The following is a 21,304-nucleotide window of genomic DNA, read 5'->3' as shown; positions in this document are numbered from 1 at the left end:
AACAAAGCACAAGTCACCACGTGAGGGAACTCCAGCCCAGCCAGCATGGGGCCACCATGGGCAGAGGGAAAGTGGCAGTTCTGGCAACAGCAGTGGCTAATGCTTTAAATCTGAACTGATCAAGTGCTAATTCCCACCTCAGGGCCCAGCAGTCCCACTCTGCAGCCCCATAACTGAGTTTGCCATCAGGAGAGGAAATGCTTTCTTCTCGCTTCCAGACACTGCTGAGCTTGTAAAGCCAGATACCGTGCTGGGCATAGGTGTCTGGCTCAGTGGCACCTCACCAGGAAGGAGGGAAGAAAGGCTCTGAGTTGGAAAGGAAACCTCTGTATTAGTGTCAGAGGGCTTCAAGACCAAGAGATTCTGCCGATCATGCCCATGAGACTTCACTTGTTCCCACCTGCTGGTGAGGGCCTGGGCTATCTGGGTGACAACAGGACTAGAAATAATTTGCACAGAACACCTGGATGGCTCTTGGGGCACAGTGTACCTGCAGTGACGGGGGGCTGCCCTCTTTTTATTGTGAGTTCAGGTTGGGGGTTGCGGGAGAGCTGTGGTGCGAGGCCCTTCGAGAGTCCTGCTGACTCGTTAGGATACAAACCTGACTCAGACAGGTTTACAGGGGCAACTCAGAGTCTGGTTTATGGGCTCAGAGCTGGACCAGCAAGTCCTGGGTCAGCTAAGCCACAACCCCTACAAGCTGGAGCAAGCCACAGGGATGGGGGCTGGGTCTCTGGAGGCAGGGAGAGGGCAGGGCAGCGGGTACAGGGGGCAGTCAGCTGAGAGCTGACCCATGGGACACAGCTCTGGTACTGCTGACCGAAGACCTCAGCCCCCTTCACAGTTTACTTGCAAGCTGTCGAGGAGAGCCTCTGTGACCTGCGCACCTGGAAGATGCCGCTTCATCCCTGACCGGTGCACAACACCCAGCTCCAGGAGTACAGGCGGCTTCTTCCATGTGGGGAGGCCCTGGCCCCACTTTTCTGGAAGACTGCATGCCCTGGAGGACAGGAATGGGGCCTGAGTCTGCGCGACCCAACTTCCCAAGGAGAGTGACTTGGCTCCCATATGGTCAGCCTGGACCCTGCCCAGGGAGGAGGGAGACCTTCCCTCCCTGAGGAGCTGGAGACACAGTGGAGCATGGGAGATGGCTCTGGTGGGCCAGAAACCAGAGCAAGAAGCTTCTTGAGTGGTTTTTAGTTTGTCAGGCCTGAGGCAGGGGTGGCCTTGGGTGGACAGGAGAGCTCAGAGATGGAAACACGTCAGGAGTGTGCAGAGCTCAGCAAGGAGGCCGGCCTGAGGTGGGCATGCTTGTGGTAAGAGGCCAGGGGCCCTGGCCCTTCACAGGCTCCCCAGGAGAATTAGCAGCAGGAGGAACGTGTGAGCAGCCAGAAGGGCTGCGCAGAGCCCGGGCTTGTGGACGGTGCCCTGAGAGGTCATGCTGTCCAGGGCTGGGGGCGTTTCCTGAGGAGGAGCCAAGGCAGGATCCGGAGGGGTGCTCTCCCTCTTCTTCTGGCTAATCCAGTTGGTGAAGTAGGGGAGCCTGGTGAAGATGCTGGGACCGACGGGTGAGCAGCAGTCGAGGCTCCAACTAGACAGCCCCATCAGGAACCAGGTGCCATTTAACGGGCAGACGAGGGGACCCCCGGAGTCTTGCTGAGAACAGAGAGGACATGGGTGGTAGGGACCAAGACAGGGAGGGACACGCATTGTTCAGGGCACAGGAGGGGACCTTACGCTTCTCCAGGATGGAATGTGGGAAGCAAGGTGTGGGGCAGGTGTCTCCACTGTCTGAGTGAGTGGCGCTCATCAGTCACCTGGGCGATGTTAGAAGCCCAGACCCAGGAGGGACCTCCTGGATCAAAATCTTGAGCACGGGGCCCTGGAGCTTCACTCCACAAAGCTCCCAAGGAGACCCTGGGCAGAGCCTCCACCCTGGCAGTCACAAACCCATGAGAATAAGCAGGGGATTCTAGGAGATGGACATCCAGGCCTAGCCCTCCTGACCCCAGTGGGGAGAAGGCGCTGCCTATGGTCCCCAGGGTGGCTGGGTGCCAGCCTGGAGGAATGGCTGTGCCTTGGCCTGAATCTTCCGCCAAGCACTGCATCCCACCAGTATTTTTTTTTTTTTTTTTTGAGACGGAGACTCGCTCTGTGCCCAGGCTGGAGTGCAGTGACGCAATCTCAGCTCACTGCAAGCTCCGCTTCCCGGGTTCACGCCATTCTCCTGCCTCAGCCTCCCGAGTAGCTGCGACTACAGGCACCCGCCACCACACCCAGCTAATTTTTTGTCTTTTTAGTAGAGACGGGGTTTCACCATGTTAGCCAGGATGGTTTCGATCTCCTGACCTCGTGATCCACCCGCCTTGGCCTCCCAAAGTGCTGGGATTACAGGCATGAGCAACCGCGCCCAGCCATTTTTGTTCTTTTTTAAACTTTTTTTAAAAAATTAAAATAGAGATGGAGATCTTGCCATGTTACCAGCGGATCTTGAACTCCTGGTATCAAGTGATCTTCCCGCCTTGGCCTCCAAGGTGCTGGGATTAAATCTAGTCCCGAATCCAGATGTCCTTCACTTATTAAGGTCTCTAGTGTTCCCTCCATTTCTTGGTTGAGCTTTTTAGAAAATGCCAGGCTGTGGGATGTGCTGAGGGGAAAAGAGGTGCTGCCCATGCCCAGCCTGGGGGTAGGGCAAGTGCCAGGGGTTCCCAGGTGAGTGCGGGGGATTGTGAGTGTGGCAGGGCCCCCAAGCGGGGAAGTCCCTGACATCATGGGCAGAGCACCCCCATCCCATAGGCCAAAAAGGGAATCCCAAGGAAACAAGCATCCTCCTGCCATCTGTGCAATCAACATGACCAAGTCTTTCTGTGTGCACACAGCACTGAAGAGGCCCCGAGGGACATTCCACATGAACAGACATCGCAGACGTGGGGTGTGGATCGGGGCGGCCTGGAAGGACCCCAGAAGGGCTGCTCTAATTCTAGAGCTTCTCTGAGCCAACACAGGAAGGAGGGGCAAGACCTGACTGTGCCAGCCCACAGCCTCCTCAGTGGGCAGGGAACCCATGGGACCTGGTGCAGATTCTGTCTGATAGGATGGTTCTGGCCTGAGCCCCATCAGGACACAACTGCAGGAGAAGGGATGGCAGAGGCTGGCGGGAAATGGTCAACAGACGGGACTTGCCATATCTGACCCTTTCTCTCTGTCTAAGGAAATGGGGCAAGGCAAGGGAAGCAGGCCCAGTGGTGCACAGTGAGCTGTTGGTGTCAGGAGGCTGAAGGGCCCCTCCAAGGAGGAGAGCAGAGAGCAAGAGGGGCCGCCCACAGTGTCTGATGGGGGATGCTGCACCAACGCCTGACAGCATGGCTGTGGTGAGGACGGAGCCCAGGAAGCAAGAGAGGGCACAGGCAGGCACCCTGGGGTGAGCCCTGCTGGGATGGGTGGGGTGGGAGGAGGTTGTGGGGAGCAGGGAGGGTGCCTGTAGGGCATTTTGTGACGAGAGTCATCGAAGAATGTTTCTGCACCATGAGGTGACCAAAGAGAGAGAAAGAAAAAGAGGGAGGCGCAACAGAGGGAGAGGAGGCCGGGCACGGTGGCTCACGCCTGTAATCCCAGCACTTTTGGGATGCTGAGGCAGGCGGATCACTTGAGGTCAGGAGTTTGAGACCAGCCCAGCTAACATGATGAAACCCCATCTCTACTAAAAATATAAAAATTAGCTGGGCGTGGTAGTGCATCCCAGTTACTCAGGAAGCTGAGGCAGGAGAATCACTTGAACCCAGGAGGCAGAGGTTGCAGTGAGCCGAGATTGCGCTACAGCACTCTACCGTGGGCGATAAAGTAAGGCCCTGTATCAAAAAAAAAAAAAAAAAAAAGAGGGAGAGGATCCTGCAGGAGTCCTCCTGGGACCCACAGCTCCCAAGAAGGGCAGGGCCTCTCCAAGCTTGACTATGGCTGTGACCCCTCACGATGGGCGATACACTTCCTCTCTGAGCCTCAGTTCCCCGCACTATAAAATGAAAAGATCACACATAGTGGGATAAGACATTCATAATATATGAACATATCCAATAATGGGCTCATAGCCACAATAGATAAAGAACTCCTATGATTCAGAATGAAAGGCAGACAATCTCATAGTTGGCAAAAAACTTGCACGGACACTTTACAAAAGAGGCAATAAACATATGACAAAGGGCTTATCTTCACCAGTCACCAGAGAAATGCACATTAAAAACCACACACAAGAGTTCATATGAAAATGGCAGACAATTTGAAGGACTGGCAGCAACAGGGTGCAACCTGAACTATCACTCACCAGCTGGTGGAAATGCAAATTGGTACAACCAGGTTGCAGAGTTTCTCAGATGATCAACGAGAGATGAACATGTGCATGTTTCATGGCAAGGCAATTCCATTGCCAGGGGGACCGCCAACCAGAATGGGAACCTATGTGCTCTGAAATGCATACACCAGGAAGTTCACAGCAATTCCATTTGCAACAGCCTCAAATGGGAACCACCCAAATGCCACCCACACTAGAATGGATGAGTAAATTGCAGTGTCTTTGCACAGTGGAATAGCATACGGCAATAAAAATGAACAATACAGACTGCACACCAGATGGATGCATCCCACAGACACAACATTGACTGATGGGACCAGGCAAAAGCTTGCATACCATATGGCTTCACTCAGCTGAAAGTCCCCACATGAAGCTATGGTGCTTTAGAAAGCAGGCAGAGTTATCCTGGGGGAGTTCGCATCAGGAATGGGCAAGGATGAAACCCATGGGTGCCGGGTACATGAGTGGTCAGTCTCTGAAAATTCCTCCACAGGACACTTGTACTTTTGCCCTTTCCTGTGCATGGTGTGCTTCAATAAGGTTTCTTTTTCCTTTCTTTCTTTTTTTTTCTTTTCTTTTTTTTTTTTTTTTTTGAGACGGAATCTCACTCTGTCACCCAGGCTGGAGTGCAGTGGCATGATCTCAGCTCACTGCAACTGCCGCCTCCCGGGTTCAAGCGATTCTCCTGCCTCAGCCTCCCGAGTAGCTGGGATTATAGGCACGTGCCACCATGCCCGGCTGATTTTTGTATTTTTAGTAGAGATGGGGTTTCACCATGTTGGTCAGGCTGGTCTCAAACTCCTGACCTCAGGTGATCCACCCACCTCGACCTCCCAAAGCGCTGGGATTACAGACGTGAGCCACTGTACCCTACCAACCACGTTTCTTAAAAAATACAAAGAAAACAGATGGGCCAGTGCTTTTTGGGAGTTTCTGTCCTGGCTCCGACACCTCAGGCTTGGCTGGACTCAGGAAGAAGTCGGGGCTGGGGCAGGGTCCAGAGGAGACCCTGTGGCAGAGGCCCAGGGCAGCACAGGGGAGAGAGAGTGAGCCCACTCACTCGGCAAATGGCCTTTCCTGTTATGAGGTCCCCAGCGCACAGCATGTCCTCGTGGATGGTGTAGTCACTGCTGCTTGGCTGGCCGGGGTACTGGGGCTGGAAAAAGGATCCGCAGACACTGTTGTCCATGACACCGACCTCCTGAAGTTGGAAGGGCTCAGGCAGGAAGACTGTGGGAGGAGATGTCAGATGTGGGAGGAGATGTCAGATGTGGGAGGAGGTGTCAGATGTGGGAGGAGGTGTCAGATGTGGGCCTCAACTGCAGCTGCAGCCAGAGGGAAGCCCTCCCTCCCCAGCCTGCTCGCCCAGGGAGAGCACACGAAGATAAGGGGACAGCCAAAGGGGGAGGGCCTGAAGTAGGAAGAACCAGGAGGGAGGCCAATGTGGCTGCAAGGGAGCAGGCGTGGGGTGAAAGGTGAGGTGCAGCCGCCTCGGGGCCCAGAGCAGGGGCCCTCCTAGCCAGGATGTGGTGTTGGAGGTGTCGTTCCAAGCACACTGGGACACAATAGAAGGGTCAAAAACAAGCCCTCTGGCTGCTAAGAGGAGGCAGAGCTGGAGGCAGGGAGGGTGGCAGCTGGAGTGCCAGCCTGGCCGGTGGCATACCTAGCAGGTGCTGGGTGGGTTTGAGCAGTGTAGCAGTGTGACAAATCAGGCATGGCCCTTCCTCAAGGAGCAACTGGTCTGGGGACACTTGGGCTCTGTTTCCAGATGTCGCTCCCAGATCTGGCCTGGGGTCCCCATGTGGGAGCAGCGCGATGACAGGGGCCCACCCCTGCACAATGCCTGCCCTGTGTGGGCCTCATGTGTCCTTGGGGGCTGCCGGTGTGTGGAGAGAGAAGGATGACTGGAGCCCAGATCTCTCATCAAGGTCGGTGGCTCTCTGCTCAGTAGCTGATCCAACTAACCGGTGACTTCCCCAGGCCCTAGCTCCTCCTTTCCCACCTGGAGAATCTTCTCTGCCTTGATTCTTAGAGAATGACAGTCCCTGGGAGGCCGAGGAGGGCAGATCACCTGAGGTCGGGAATTCGAAACCAGCCTGACCAACATGGAGCAACCCGTCTCTACTAAAAATACAAAATTAGCCAGGTGTGGTGGTGCATGCCTGTCATCCTAGCTACTCAGGAGGATGAGGCAGAAGAATCGCTTGAACCCGGGAGGTGGGGGTTGTGGTGAGCCGATATCATGCCATTGCACTCCAGCCTGGGCAACAAGAGCAAGACTCCGTCTCAAAAAAAAAAAAAAAAAAAATAGTTTGAGAATGACAGTGCCAGGAGGCTGTCTTTGGAGGGCCGGCTGCTCTCATGACTAGGGCCATGTGACTGACATTCAGTGGCCAAGTCAGGGAGGCCAGCTCTGGCCTGTTCATGGAAGAAAGTCCTGTCCCAAATGCCTCCTCTGAGATATTCTGCCAGATCATGACCCCACAAATAATGCCAAATTGCCATTCTACTTTTTTGCACTCATCATTATATTTCCCTAAATCAAAAGCATTCACTCTTTTGCTAGAGTCTTTGCCTAACATTTCTTCCCTCTCAGTCTACAAATATACAAATATATGACAAATATACTGGGTGAGCAGTGAGGTTCACATTCACAGAGATAAGTGTTCTTGAGCCATAAACACTTGGACTGGAGGACAGTCCTGCTCTTTTTTTTCTTGAGACAGAGTCTCGCTCTGTTGCCAGGCTGGAGTGCAGTGGTGCGATCTCGGCTCACTGCAACCTCCGCCTCCCAGGTTCAAGCGATTCTCCTGTCTCAGCCTCCTGAGTAGCTGGGATTACAGGCACGTGCCACCATGCCCAGTTAATTTCTGTGTGTGTGTGTGTGTGTGTGTGTGTGTGTGTGTGTGTGTGTGTGTGTATAAAATATATATATATATTTTTTTCTTTCTTTTTTTATTAGAGATGTGGTTTCACCATGTTGGCCAGGATGGTCTCGATCTTCTGACCTCGTGATCCACCCACCTCAGGCTCCCAAAGTGCTGGGATTACAGGCGTGAGCCACCGCACCCGCAGGCCTGCTCTTACTTGCTACTGATGCCCAGCACCTTCCACAGCTGTGGAAGCTCCAGTGGAGTTTGGTGAGGCCCTGGAGGAGGTCAGATGGCAGCAGGCCCTTGTAATCAGGGTGGAGTCAGCAACATTCAGAACCAGGGAATCCTGAATGGCTCAGAGTCAAAGAGCCCAAGTACCTGCCTCCAAAAGTGGGAGAAGCTCAGGCCGCTTGACCCATGCCAGGGGGAATTGTGACACTAGGGAGGACTGGCAGAGCCCCGAAGCGGCCTCCCGCGCCTTCACCTGCATTGCCTGCCCTGCACTGCTCACCATCCTCGGTGACCATTCCCCAACCAGATATCCAGCAGGAGCTGTCAGGGGCCAACCACGTGATTGGTTCCGGAAGGCAGGCGGGGAGGATGTGGGAGCTGAATTCCACATGACGGTGCAGCTGCAGCAGGGTGATGTCACTCCCTATGCGGTGCAACTCGTTATAGTCAGCGTGCACCATGATCTTATTCACTGTCATCTGCTTGCTGTGCTCTGTGGGATGGCTTTGCTGATCATACCCAAGCAGGATCCAGTAATCAGATGGGTTAGTGGACCTGTTGTGGGGAGGCTCCTCTGAATGCTGGGCTGGCACCCTCACCCCGGCTGCCCACCTGGAAGGCACCCAGACCCCACCATCACTCTGGGGTTTCTCTCTCCTCCCTTCCTCGTGTCAGATAACCCTGCTTTGCTCTTGACACAAGCTTGAGGGCCTACAGCCTCAGGACACTTGGCCTTGGATGATTCCTGATGGCTTTCCCAGCATTCCCCAGACTCAAAGGAGTAGAGAATCTTAGTGCAGAAAACACTGGCGATGCATTACACTTCACCCCTTCATTTCAGAAAAGAAGAGACTTGGCTCATTCCTAGCTCTGACCAGAACCCTCCCAAGGCCCCATGACCTACAGCAATTCTCAAAGACCCTGTTTCCCTAGCCAGCATGCTCCACCCACTTCTCCCCGGTTCTCACACACCACCTTCTCCAAGGCTGCCCCACCTGGTGACAGGAACTCAGTAGGTATTTGTGAAGCACATGGAGGAGTTAATGGAACTGAACTTCTTGTTTCCAGAAAACGAGTGACTTTCCAACCCACAGGTCCTGGCTGTGTGGTTCTCCTCCCCCAACATGGCTGCATCCACCTCCCCCAAGGCCTCTCCTGCTGTAAGCCCCTGTCTGGCGCAGGGTCTACCATGGTCCTGGGCTTGCGCCTCACTTTCCTAACAGGATGAGAAGCCTCAGAGTGGGGCTTGCATCTCTGTGTACCACACAATGGGCCTCACTTGAGGCCTGGCACCTGTGGATGCTGAATAAATGAGTGGGACCTGAGGAGGATGCTACAGCCAGCTATGTCCAAAGCTCTGGCTTCCTGGCTCAGAACTGGACATCCTCCCTGACTCCCTTTGGGCACACAGCGAGCCCAGGAAGCATCCGAGGAGTAACTCAGTCTCTTGACCCTCTGCCTCACACCTCCTGGGACAGAGGCCATCTGTTTCATCCCTCACTCTGGTCTGTGAGGACGGTGGCAAATAATTCTCCAGAAGTGACAAAAACCCCCTGGTGGCTGGACATACAGAGTCGCAGGACCCTTCTGGGGAAGAATGTGCCAGCATATGTGGGTAGCCAGGACCTAGGGGAGCCTCCGGCAGGTGTTCCCCGGACAGCCTGCAATGAGCCCTGGTTGGAAGGGGCCAGGTGCTCGACCATGCCTGCCTGGCCCTGAGAAGCCCTGGGACTGTCACTCTGTCTTATCACCGGAAGTGTGTGTCAAGTGTGTGGCCTGGGACACTGCACACCCACTACCATTTACACAAGAAAAACCGAGGCCCACTGAGATTGTGTGGATGGCCTAGAGCTGGGCAAGATGCAGAAGCCAAAGTTCACCCTGAGTGGAACATTAGGATTTTGATTCCTAAAGTTTACAGCAGACGGAGAATGGGCTGGAAGTGGTTCCCTTTAGAACGAAAGTCTGTTTTCCTGTATTTATTGACAGTCCCAACTAGAGTGAGTTAATTTTCATTTAGCTATTTATTTTATTTTATTTTATTTTTGAGACAAGATCTGGCTTTGTGGCCCAGGCTGGAGTGCAGTGGCACAACCACATTTCACTGCAGCCTCGACCTCCCTGGGCTCAGGTGATCCTCCTGCCTCAGCCTCCTCAGTAGCAGGGACCACAGGCCTGCCCCATCGTACTTGGCTAATTTTTTTATTTTTAGTAGAGATGGGTTTTGCCATGTTGCCCAGGCTGGTCTTGAACTCTTGGGCTCAAGCAATGCACCTGCCTTGGCCTCCTAAAGTGCTGGGATTACAGGTGTGAGCCACTGTGACAGGCCTTAACTATTTATTTTTACTTTTAATTATTTACTTATTTTCAGACAGGTCTCATTCTGTCACCCAGAGTGGAGTGCAATGGTGTGATCACAGTCACTGCAGCCTTGACCTCCCAGGCTCAAGTGATCCTCCCAAGTAGCTGGGACTACAGGCGCACACCACCAGGCCCGGCTAATTTTTGTACTTTTTGTAGAGATGAGGTGTCACTATGTTGCCCAGGCTGGTCTGGAATTCCTGGACTCATACAATCCTCCCACCTTAGCCTCCCAAGTACTAGGATTACAGGTGTGAGCCATCACACCCGGCTCCATTTAGCTATTTCAAAGTAATGTGCAATGTAATGAGACAACCACACCATCTTAGCAGGTTGACCAATGTGGTGTGGGGTGGGGTGGGGTTGGTGAATGCCCAACCCCAGAGTGAGAGATGAGGTAGGAGCCTCTGCTTTGGAGATGCCACACAGTTGGTCAGGAGACTGGAGCAGAGTGACGAGCAGGGACAGCATTCCAGGCACAGGGCACTGCTGGGTCAAAGGCAGGACACCTGGGGCAGCAAACTGTCCCAGAACAAAGCGTACAAAGAAAAGACTGCGCCCTCACTTTGGGCTTCCCTCTTGCATGCACTCCCACAGCGGGGCCCGTGGAGGGAAGATGCACCTTTGGAAGCAGTGAGCAGCGGAGGCCACCCAGTTGCTGTCGATGAGGGCAGCTCCACAGATGTGCCCGCCTAGGTAGAGGAGACTGGCCTGCCATGGCCACCGCTCAGGCTCAGCCCTCTGGCCTCCAAAGATCTTCCCGGTGGGCCTCCCAGAGGAATTGCCGCTGAATCTGGTCTTCTCACACACTGTGGAGACAGCCCAGCAATGAGGTGCCTGCACGAAGGACGCCAGCCAGCCCCTGGTGCCCCCAAATATCAGGATCAACAGGACTCGGGGCCACCAGGCCCCTCCTCTCACTTCACAGGAGGGACAAGTCCAAGGCTCAGGTTGAAGCCACGTGGCCCATGTGACAGCACCACCTGGATGACCCGGGAGCACACAGCCCATGGCCCCCTGTCAGGGGCGACGGCCCGTGGGGCTACGGGGTGAGCACTGGGCCCGAATTTTCCCAGGCCTCAATGCCGTTTGTGATGGCGCAGAAGCTGCCTGCTACAGAAGGGATGCACTGCTCCACTGCGCGGCCCCTAAGCGGCAGTGCCCTCCCTTCCCGGCCCAGTGTTCTCCCAGACTGAAGCGAACGAGAGACAGTCCGCGCACAATCCCGTCTGCAGTAGCATTTCCCCATCCTGGAAATGAGGGTGTGTGGGGCGCTGGACTGTAGAGGCCTGAGATCCAACCCGGCAGAGCCAGCGGGGGAGCGCCCCGCCCTCTCCCCTCCTTCCAAAGGCGCCTTCCTCCCAGGGCCCGGAGAGCCAGACCTGGCCTGGCTGGGCCCTCCTGGCGGGTGTCCTCGTCGGGCGGAGGGGGACGGCCACGAGAGGCAGGCGACCTCTGCTCCTCGCTCTGTCTGGGCCACCCCTGCCCGCTCACCTGCAGAGAGGGACGAGGTGGACTAGACGCGCAGCGGCAGGAGGATTGGCCAGAGGAGGGAGGCGGCCAGTGCGCAGTGCCCCCACCGGCCCGGGCCTGAGCTCTCTGCCCCTGCTTCCCTCATCAGGCCGGTGGCCTGGGCGTCCCCGACGGGGCGGAGAGCGCGGCGCGTGGCCAACCGCGGGGCTCCAGGAAAACGCCTGCGTCCATCAGGATGCTGGGACTGGATCTCGCGCGGCGGGTGCGGGGAGTCCAGGTCGGTAGGAGGCAGGGGTCACTGGAAACCCCCAGAGCATCACAGGGCCCCTCCCTCCAGGAAGTCCACTGTGCAGGGGAGACATGAAGGCAACTATGGCCCAAGCCCAGAAATATACAGTAATGATGAGAGGGCAAGTGCTTACATCACGTCATCAAGCATTTCCAGCTTGCTTTCCGAGTTCAACCCACTCCTCCATAAGGACGCCGGCTCAAGGGATTAGGTCAGGCCCACTAGGGACAATACAATATCCTTTCCTTAAACTCCAGCATACAACAGTCATGAGAGGGCTGTGCCATCTCAGTCACAGGTCCCTCCACACTCAACAGGAGGGTCATAGACAACAGCTGAGTGGCAGGGAGTCATCTTAGAATTCTACCTAACACAGCCCAACCTCCGGCCTCCAGTGACGCATGTCCCTCCCAATCCCCAAAATGCATTCAGCATACCTCAAGGTTACCAAGAGCCTCATCCTGTTACTGGAAAGGGGCCGATTCAGACATCAAGACAGGATTCTTGGATCTTGCAGAAGAAAGAATTCGGGCGGGTCCATAAAGTGAAAGCAAGTTTATTAAGAAAGTAAAAGAATAAAAGAATGGCTACCCCATAGGCAGAGCAGTCCTGAGGGCTGCTGGTTGCCCATTTTTATGGTTATTTCTTGATTATATGCTAAACAAGGGGTGGATTATTCATGGGTTTTCAGGGAAAGGGATGGACAATTAACAGAACTGAGAGTTCCTCCCCCTTTTAGACCATGTAAGGTAACTTCCTGACCTTGCCGTGAACTGTCATGGCACTGGTGGGAGTGTCTCTTAGCATGCTAATGTATTATAACTAGTATATAATGAGCATTGAGGACCACCAGAAGTCACTCTCGTTGCCATCTTGGTTTTGGTGGGTTTTGGCTGGCTTCTTTACCCCAACCTATTTTATCAACAAGATCTTTATGACTTGTATCTTTTGCCTACCTCCTATCTCACCCTGTGACTTAGAATACCTAACCTCCTGGGGGCTGGCCACGGTGACTCACACCTGCAATCCCAGCACTTTGGGAGGCTGAGGCGGGCGGATAACCTGAGGTCAGGAGCTCGAGACCAGCCTGGCCAACATGGTGAAACCCCGTCTCTACTTAAAATACAAAAATTAGCCAGGCATGGTGGCGGGTGCCTGTACGTCCCAGCTACTGGGGAGGCTGAGGCAGGAGAATAGCTTGGACCTGTGAGGCGGAGGCTGTGGTGAGCCGAGATCACACCACTGCACTCCAGCCTGGGTGACAGAGCTAGACTTTGTCTAAAAAAAAAAAAAAAGGCAGGGCGCGGTGGCTCACGCCTGTAATCCCAACACTTTGGGAGGCGGAGGCAGGCAGATCACAAAGTCAGTAGATTGAGACCATCCTAGCTAACACGGTGAAACCCCGTCTCTACTAAAAAATACAAAAAAATTAGCTGGGGGTGGTGGTGGGTGCCTGTAGTCCCAGCTACTTAGGAGACTGAGGCAGGAGAATGATGTGAACCCGGGAGGCGGAGCTTGCAGTGAGCCAAGATTGCGCCACTGCACTCCAGCCTGGGCAACAGAGCGGTGAGACTCCATCTCAAAAAAAAAAAAAAAAAAAAAAATGCTTAACCTCCTGGGAATGCAGCCCAGTAGGTCTCAACCTCATTTTACCGGCCCCTATTCAAGATGGAATTGCTCTGGTTCGAACGCTTCTGGCAATCTCATTAGAGTCTCAACTTAAAATTCAAAATCTCATCATCTAAATCTAAATAGAATGATCTCATCAGCTCAAAATCCACAATCTCATCATTTAAATACTCCAAATAGAATATGGATGAGGTTCCCAGCTGTAATCTGCTAAACACAGCCCTTGAGTACAATTCTTCCTCACCTGTGGACCTATGAAATTAAAGAAACTTCCTACCGCAACATTCTGCACATACAATGACAAGATGGGCACAGCATAATGCTCAAAAGGAAGTTGGGGGAATGGACAGTAAAAAGCAGTTACTGGTCCGTAACAGCTTTTATATCCTTCTGGGCAAACTCCATTAGGTTTCAAGGCCTGGGAGAAAATTCTCTGTGGCTCTCAGCTCTGGTCATCCTTCCTTTTTTATGCAAAGTAGCACGTTTGCATCCAAGTAGTTCTATTGCCTTGCTTCCCGCAAGTGGAATTCTGGGGGCCTTCTTTCATGGTGTACTTTCCCTGTCCCTGTCAGTATGAGCCGGGAATGTTCTGCTGACATAAACATCTCAAGAACCTCATAGTCCTTGTAAGTGTGTTTCACCAGTTTCACTTCATTAGATAAAGTCACATGCACAATATTTTTGAGATAGTCCCTCCTCCACCTGGGCCTCCTGCTGAGATGGCAGCGGGCTTGGGGCCCTCTGTTGTGACTATACCTCAATGTCTTGAAAGGGCCCTTTGATCGACTGACTTTTCTGACCTCTTGGTCTTTCTGGGGTCTTAGCAGAACATTATAGTGTCGACCTTTTCTCTGTGCCGTGGTTTCAGTGACCATCTCTGACTTTTAGCATCTTTTGACATCTGGAGAGGCTAAGAATTTTCAAAACCCTCCAGTCCTGGTTCCTTTTGGTTTAGCAGTTCTTGCCTCAGTTTATCTCTCTTCCTTCACATTTTGCTATAAGTAGCAAGATGAAACCAGGTAGCACCTCAAAGCGTTGCTTAGAAATCTCCTAAGCCACATGAAACTGCCTTTGCAAAATTATAACTGTAAGAGAAATCTGACATAGTTGACTCCATCTTGCTTCTGACCTCCAAGCTGTCCTTGGTCATTCCTGGGGCTAAGCCAAGCTAACTTTGAGAAGAATTTAGTTTATAGTTTAATTTGAAAGCAAGGATAATAATAGCTCCTCCTGAAAACTAATCCCTTCCTTGCTCAGGGACTGAAAACCACCTTTGGTAAGACTAATGAAAGGCCACAAGAATAGGATTATGGGAGGGGACTAAATTCTGATAAGGTAGGCATAGCATAGTTTCTATAATCCCTTACAGCTCAGGAGTCAGATGGCCAGAGGTCACAAGATTTGTGACTCTTCCAATTGCTCCTATAGATAATGTCACTATTGTAGAACCTAAGATCTTTTTTTTTTTTTTAGATTTTTCAGACTGACCCCACCTAGACTTGTGACTCATGACTTAAATGGCCCTGTGACCCACCCAGAGGTGGACTCAGTGCACGGGAACCATTTTCCACACCTCTATAATTTCATCCCCAACCAATCAGCTGCACTTATTCCCTAACCCCCTGTCCATCAATTGTCCATAAAATCCCCTGGCTTCTGAGCCTTCAGGGAGACCAATTTGAGTGAGAATGCCAGTTCTCCTGTGTGAGCTGGGCTTGGTCAATGAAAGTCTTTCTCTACTGCAACAGCACAGTCTCAGTAGATTGATTTTGTCTGTGCAGCAGGCAGGAGGAACCTGTCTGGTGATATGTGATTACACATATGTGCAAACAGGCCCCTGAAAGTTTGCTCCCTACACAGCAGCTGGACACAATTTCTGCTGTGACGCCATCAGGACCTACCCCATTTCCAGTAGCATACCCCCCACCTGGTGAGCTGTCAACCATGGAAGCCTTAAATTCTAGATTTCTGTGCACAGTCTATCTGAGGAAATAGAGGCTTTCCCTAAGGTAGTTTAAGTTTTTTAAATGAGGTTCCTCAAAATATTTCCAGGCCCCATCCACTGCCCAGTTCCAAAACTACCGGCATATTTTTAAATGTTTCTTACAGCAGCACCTCATTCCTGGAACCAAAATTCCTATTAGTGTTCTGTTGCCGTGCAACAAATTACCACAAACCTCGTGGCTTAAAACAACACAAATATATGACCATGCCATGCCCATGGGTGAGGAGTCTGGCATGGCCCAACTTGGTTCTCTGCTGAAGGTCTCATGCTCAAGGTGTCGACTGGCCACAAGTTCTCTGAAGGCTCTGCAGAAGAATTTGCCTTCCAGCCCATTTAGGTTGTTGGCAAAATTCCGTTTCTTGCAGTTGAATGACTGAGGCGCTCATTTGCTTGTTGGGAGCCACTGTCGACTCCACTTGGCTGCTTCTCACAGGCCCTCTCACAATACCGCAGCTTCCTCCTTCAGGGGTAGCCTCAGGATCTCTTGCATCAAATCCTTCCTAGGCTTTGAATCTTTGACTTCTCCTGTTTGTGACCTCTAGACCCAGATACAAAGGACTCCCATGATTTGGTCTGAACTTTCAAGGACATCACCCTTCCTTAATCAATAATCTCCCTTTCTTAAAGTGCTATATGGTTAACACAGTCACAAGACTGATAGCCCATTATATTCACAGTCCCTCCCATCCTTGTGGGGAGGAATTACATAGGATGTGGGTTGTTGAGGGTTAGCTTAGAATTCTCCCTACCACAGTCTCCTATGAGACAGATTCTGCTAACGCAGACACGAGATGCAGAAAAGTAAATTGATAATTTCCTTTTTTTATTTTTTTATTTTTTATTTTTTTTGAGACAGAATCTTGCTCTGTCGCCCAGGCTGGAATGCAATGGCGCAATCTCTGCTCACTGCATCCTCCACCTCCCGGACTCAAGCCATTCTCCTGCCTCAGCCTCCCAAGTAGCTGGGATTATAGGCACATGCCACCACGCCCAGCTATATTTTGTATTTTTAGTAGAGATGGGATTTCTCTATGTTGGCCAAGCTGGTCTAGATCTCCTGACCTCAGGTGATCCACCCACCTCAGCCTCCCAAACTGCTGGTATTACACGCATGAGCCACTGTGCCCAGCCCTTTTTTTTTTTTTTAATAGTTTCACTCTTGTAGCCCAGACTGGGGTGCAATGGTGCAATCTCGGCTCACTGCAACCTCTGCTTCCTGGGTCCTGGGTTCAAGGCTGGTCTTGAACTCCTGACCTCATGTGATCCACCTACCTCGGCCTCCTAAAGTGCTGGGATTACAGGAGTGAACCACTGCACCTGACCAATTGATGATTTCAATGTACTGTGAAAAGAACCAGAATAAACACAGGCAAAAGAGTCTCAAGTTTACACATGGAACAATGGTGCATTTCTAACTTATCTACTTTTATCTACCCTTTAAAAAATACTTGATCTTTTTATACTCTCTGAACTGTTTTTTTCTTTGTAAATCATACATCTGATAAAAGGTTAATATACAGAATATTTTCTTTTTAAACTTCTACAACTGAACAACAAAAATCAAAGAACCCAATTCAAAAACGGGCACAGGACTTGAATAGACATTTCTTTTTTCTTCTTCTTCTTCTTTTTGAGACAGAGTTTCACTGTTGTTGCCCAGGCTGGGGTGCAGTGGTGCGATCTTGGCTCACTGCAACCTCTGCCTCCCAGGTCCAAGCTATTCTCCTGCCTCAGCCTCCTGAGTAGCTAGGATTACAGGCGCCTGCCACCACGCCCAGTTAATTTTTTTTGTATTTTTAGTTGAGACAGGGTTTCACCATGTTGGTCAGGCTTGTCTTGAACTCCTGACCTCAGGTGATCCACCTGCCTCGGCCTCCTAAAGTGCTGGGATTACAGGCGTGAGCCACTGCACCCGGCTTTGAATAGACATTTCTCTAAAGAAGATATACAAATAGCCAATAGCATATGAAAAGATGCTCAACATCACTAATCATTAGGGAAATGCAAATGAAAACAATGAGATACTACTTCACATCCCTTGGGATGACTACCATTAAAAACACAGAAAATAAAAACCGTTGTTGAGGATGTAGAGAAACCGGAACCCTGCGCACTGCTGTTGGGAATCTGAAACGGTGCAGATGCTGTGAATGCCAGTTCCTCAAACAATTGAACATCAAGTTTAAAAATAAAACTTAAACTTCACTTAAAATTTAAACGTAAAATTATGGCAGTTCCTCAAAAAATTAAACAGAATTACCCTTTGGTCAGCAATTCCACTTCGGGGTATACACCCGGAAGAATTGAAAGCAGGGTCTCAAAGCGACAATTGTCTGCCTAGAAGCATCATTCACGAAGCCCAGAGGTGGAATCAACCCAAGCGTCCATCTATAGATGAATGGATAAATAAAATGTGGTATAAACACTCAGTGGGATAGTATTCACCCTTGAAAAGGAATGAAATTCTGATGCATAGTACAACGGCTGAACTTTAAAGACATTATGTTAAGTGAAAGAAGGCAGCCACACCAGCACAGGCACTGTGGGGCTCCACTCCCATGAGGTGCCTCGAGAGGCCAGAGTCCTAGAAACAGGAAGTAGAATGGTGGGGGCTGGAGGGAGGGGAACAGGGAGTTCGTGTTGAATGGGGACAGAGCGTCAGTTTGGGAAGATAAAAAAGTCCTGGAGATGGACGGTGGTAATGGCTGCACAACAGTGTGAATGTACCTCATGCCACTGAACTGTACACTTAAGACTGGTTAAAATGACAAATTTATGTTATGTATATTTTACCACAATTTAAAAAATACTGGAAAAAAGTAATGTGCCCCTCCCCAATATAGCCAGAGGTGTAGAGGATGAGACTGAGAATTGTATAGGGAAGCTAGAGGGGGTGGGCAACGCAAGAAGTCTGAGGGTGGCCACAGAGGAGGCTCCCGGAGTGGGTGTGGAGGTGTCACACAGGGTGGGTGACACTGGGCGGGGCCGAAACACACTAGGCGGGTGGGTGAGGACAAAGGTGGCCTGGCCCCAGGAAGCTGCAGGAACACTGTCTTCAGGGAGGTGAAAGGGGCTTTGGAGAGCTGGGGTGCTGGAATGCACTGCTCACCATCTGGGCTGTTCCTCAGGCATCCAGGGACCACACCTCCCACACCATGTCACCTCACAATCATGCGCATTGTCAGTTTGCAGATGAGGAGCCTGAAGCCAAGGAAAACCCACCTCATGTGGGGAGCATGGGCATGGGGAGCATGGGCGTGGGCAGGCCTGCTGGCCACCTGCCCCTCTGTGTCCTGCTGCTGGTCCTAAGCACGACCCCTCCTGCCTGGCCCAAGCTGCTCCCAAGTGAGCGCAGAAGAAAGATATTGTTCAGTCTGGATACGGGACAGGGTTGCCACAGTCACAAGCTGGGTGGGCCTACAGAGTAGGAGGTTCCCAGTGACACAGCCTGTAGTGCGTGAGCAGAGGTGGGACTCCAGGCAGGCTGTGGGCACCCAGTGGGGCAAGTGCCCTGAAGCCTCACAGCCACCCCTGCACTCCCCCTCACAGACAAGGTGCCAGCATCACGCAGTGGCACAGTGACCTGCAGGCAGGTTCAGGGCAGCACTGGGCCTCAGCGGAAGGACTCTGGTGACCAATGCCCTCACGGCCTCTCTCCACAGGCTCAAGGTGCCAAGGGGCTGTGCTCTCCCATGCCATGCCCTGCATGCCATGCCAGACCAGACAGCGCCTTCCTCTTCTCATTGCATTCTCACCACCAGATGGTTTTTCCTCTGTCTGTTTTCCAGGAATCAGTTGCTCTGAGCTTGCCACGAGGTGGCAGCGTTAAACTGTTTTATAAGGGCCTAATCAGCTTGTAGGCCCGGGACCTAAAATCACAGCCCCAAACCCTGGACTGGTACCTACTGTTCCCTCCATCAGCAGCCTCAGTTTACCTGTGGCTCCCGCATCCCCTCCAAGCCATCCACACCACCCCAGACCCGCAGGAGCATCCTGTTTCTCCTCCTCCCCTCGGGAGGGAAAGTTCACTCTTTCTGGGAATCCCTTTAGCGCTCAGTGGGGACTTTCGAGTTCCCCCCTCTCTTCCTCTGTGGGTCCCCGGGTGTGCCAACCACCTTTCTCACTGTATTCATCAGTGTTCTCCAGAGGCAGAGAACTAATAGGAGAGATATATATATCTCATATATATATATAAAATATATAAAACATTTATATATATATATAAAAGGGAATTTATTGAGAATTGACTCCTTTATTAAGGAGAATTGACTCACGTGATCACAAGGTGAAGTCCCATGATAGGCCGTCTGCAAGCTGAGGATCACGGAAGCCAGTAGTGGCTTAGTCTGAGTCCAAAAACCTCAAAAGTAGGGAAGCCAACAGTGCAGCCTTAAGTCTGTGGCCGAAGGCCCGAGAACCCCTGGCAAACCACTGGTGTAGGCCCGAGAGTCCAAAAGCTGAAGAACTAGGAGCCTGATATGCAAGAGCGTGAAGCATTCAGCACGGAGGAAGGATGAAGGCCAGGAGACTCAGCAAGTCAGCTTCTTCCACCTTCTTCTGCCTGCTTTTTCTAGCCACACTGGCAGCCTACTGGATGGTGCTCACCCACATTACAGGTGGGTCTTCCTCTCCCAGTCCACTGACTCAAATGTTAATCTCTGCTGGCAACACCCAGAAACAGCCAGAAACAATACTTTGCATCCTTCAATCCAATCAAGTTGACACTTAATATTAACCACTAACCACCACACTCACCTTCCCCGCTGCTCTGCAAGCACTGTTGGGGCAGAGGCCACGTCTCACTTGTGTTGCTGACGGCATGGGCAGTGGGAGATGTTGCTCCCTGAGGCCTCTGTGACTGCCTCCTCCTCTCCAGCCATGGTGATGGGGCTGGAGGAAGGCAGTGACTGCCATTCCAGAGAGATGTTGTTGCAGGATCAGGAAGAACAGAGGGGCAGGGCTGAGAGGCGCTATCTCACGCTGCGCACCCCTGTGCAGGGCCTCCCGTCTGAGACTGAGGTTGGTGTCACATGGTCCCCTGATGCCTTCAGATCATCTACAGGGGCACAGACTATGTTCCATTCTATGTTGAGAGTGAGGAGTGCCGCTACCCTGCCTGCATGTTGTCTGAGAGAGGAAAGTGCTCTTATTCTTTGGACATAGTTCCAGAGGACTCGGGTCACTGATGTTGAAGGCAAAGCATCCCTTCCCTGTCTCAGCTGTATTTGAAGAAACCTTCAGTGCCTGCCTTGACAGAGCAGGTTCCAGTAAGTGGCAGGTGAAGACACCTGGAGAAGTGAGGCTGTCCACTCCTGCTGGCATCAGAGGTGCTGGTGCTACAGGGATGGTGACAACATATGGCTGTCCTACCACATGACCAGGAGGGGAACACAGCTCCTTATGCTACCTACAACGCAACACATCTAGATCCAAACAAGAACCCGCCTCCTCCTCAGTGCCGAGGGTCCACCTCCAAAGTGGTGCCTGAATGAACTTAGCAAACCTCACAGCACTTGACAGGAGACCGGCCCACCCTGTAGGGCCTAGGCTCCTCTGAGGGTCCCGTGACCACTCCAGCAGGGCCTTCTCACACGCTGCTGGGGAGTGTAGGGTGGATGCTGTGGAGGGCAACACGGCGCATCTCGCACAGCTGACCATGTGATTCCTCCTGCTAGAGAAACATCCTAGGTGAACATTCAGACTCCACCTAGCAACCTTGTCACTGCCCTGCTTGTAAGACTGGAAAAAAGCAAAAACATCCATCAAGGAGCAGCGGAGAAATAAGTGGTGAGGTGCCCAGAGAAGGGAACGCTGTAGAGCATTTTCATAGAATGAACTAGGCCTGTGAATGGCAACAGCGTTGGCCCAGAAGGTGGGATGTTGAGTGGAAAATGCCAGCAGTAGAATGAAGCAACCATACCAAATGTAGAATAAATGCTATATATAGTTCAGGGACCATGTATTTGCAGCAAAAGTTCAAAAATATGGGCAGGAGGAAGATACAGTAACTTCAGGGTGGATACTGTGCAGGGAGGGAGAGAATAGGCCAGAGGATGGTGACAAAGGGGTCTGTAACTGTATGTGAGAGGCTTTGCTGT

The 21,304-nt window shown here is 52.0% G+C and overlaps 1 protein-coding gene across 4 annotated transcripts; it reads right to left on the bottom strand.

The window, feature by feature from the left end:
• Positions 1–469: 469 nt before the first annotated feature.
• Positions 470–11,961, bottom strand: LOC100990184 (serine protease 40). Of its 4 annotated transcripts, XM_055109395.2 has the most exons (4): positions 11,305–11,961; positions 10,433–10,619; positions 5,406–5,575; positions 470–1,656 (listed from the first exon to the last, which is right to left on the bottom strand). In XM_055109395.2, the coding sequence occupies exons 3-4, from the start codon at positions 5,532–5,534 to the stop codon at positions 1,342–1,344; spliced, it is 444 nt and encodes a 147-aa protein (XP_054965370.1). In that variant the 5' UTR covers positions 5,535–5,575; positions 10,433–10,619; positions 11,305–11,961; the 3' UTR covers positions 470–1,341. The 4 variants fall into 4 exon arrangements, 2 of the variants coding, with proteins under 2 accessions (XP_054965370.1, XP_008976908.1); XM_008978660.4 differs by lacking the exons at positions 10,433–10,619; positions 11,305–11,961 and having other exon boundaries at positions 1,297–1,656; positions 5,406–5,808; XR_010109455.1 differs by lacking the exons at positions 5,406–5,575; positions 10,433–10,619; positions 11,305–11,961 and adding an exon at positions 4,319–5,312 and having other exon boundaries at positions 1,548–1,656.
• Between the last annotated feature and the right edge of the window lie 9,343 nt (positions 11,962–21,304).

Source organism: Pan paniscus, chromosome 13, assembly GCF_029289425.2.
Source record: "Pan paniscus chromosome 13, NHGRI_mPanPan1-v2.0_pri, whole genome shotgun sequence".
NCBI lineage: Eukaryota > Metazoa > Chordata > Mammalia > Primates > Hominidae > Pan > Pan paniscus.
Note: the sequence above shows the minus strand (reverse complement) of the source record. Positions and strands in the feature narration are given on the sequence as shown.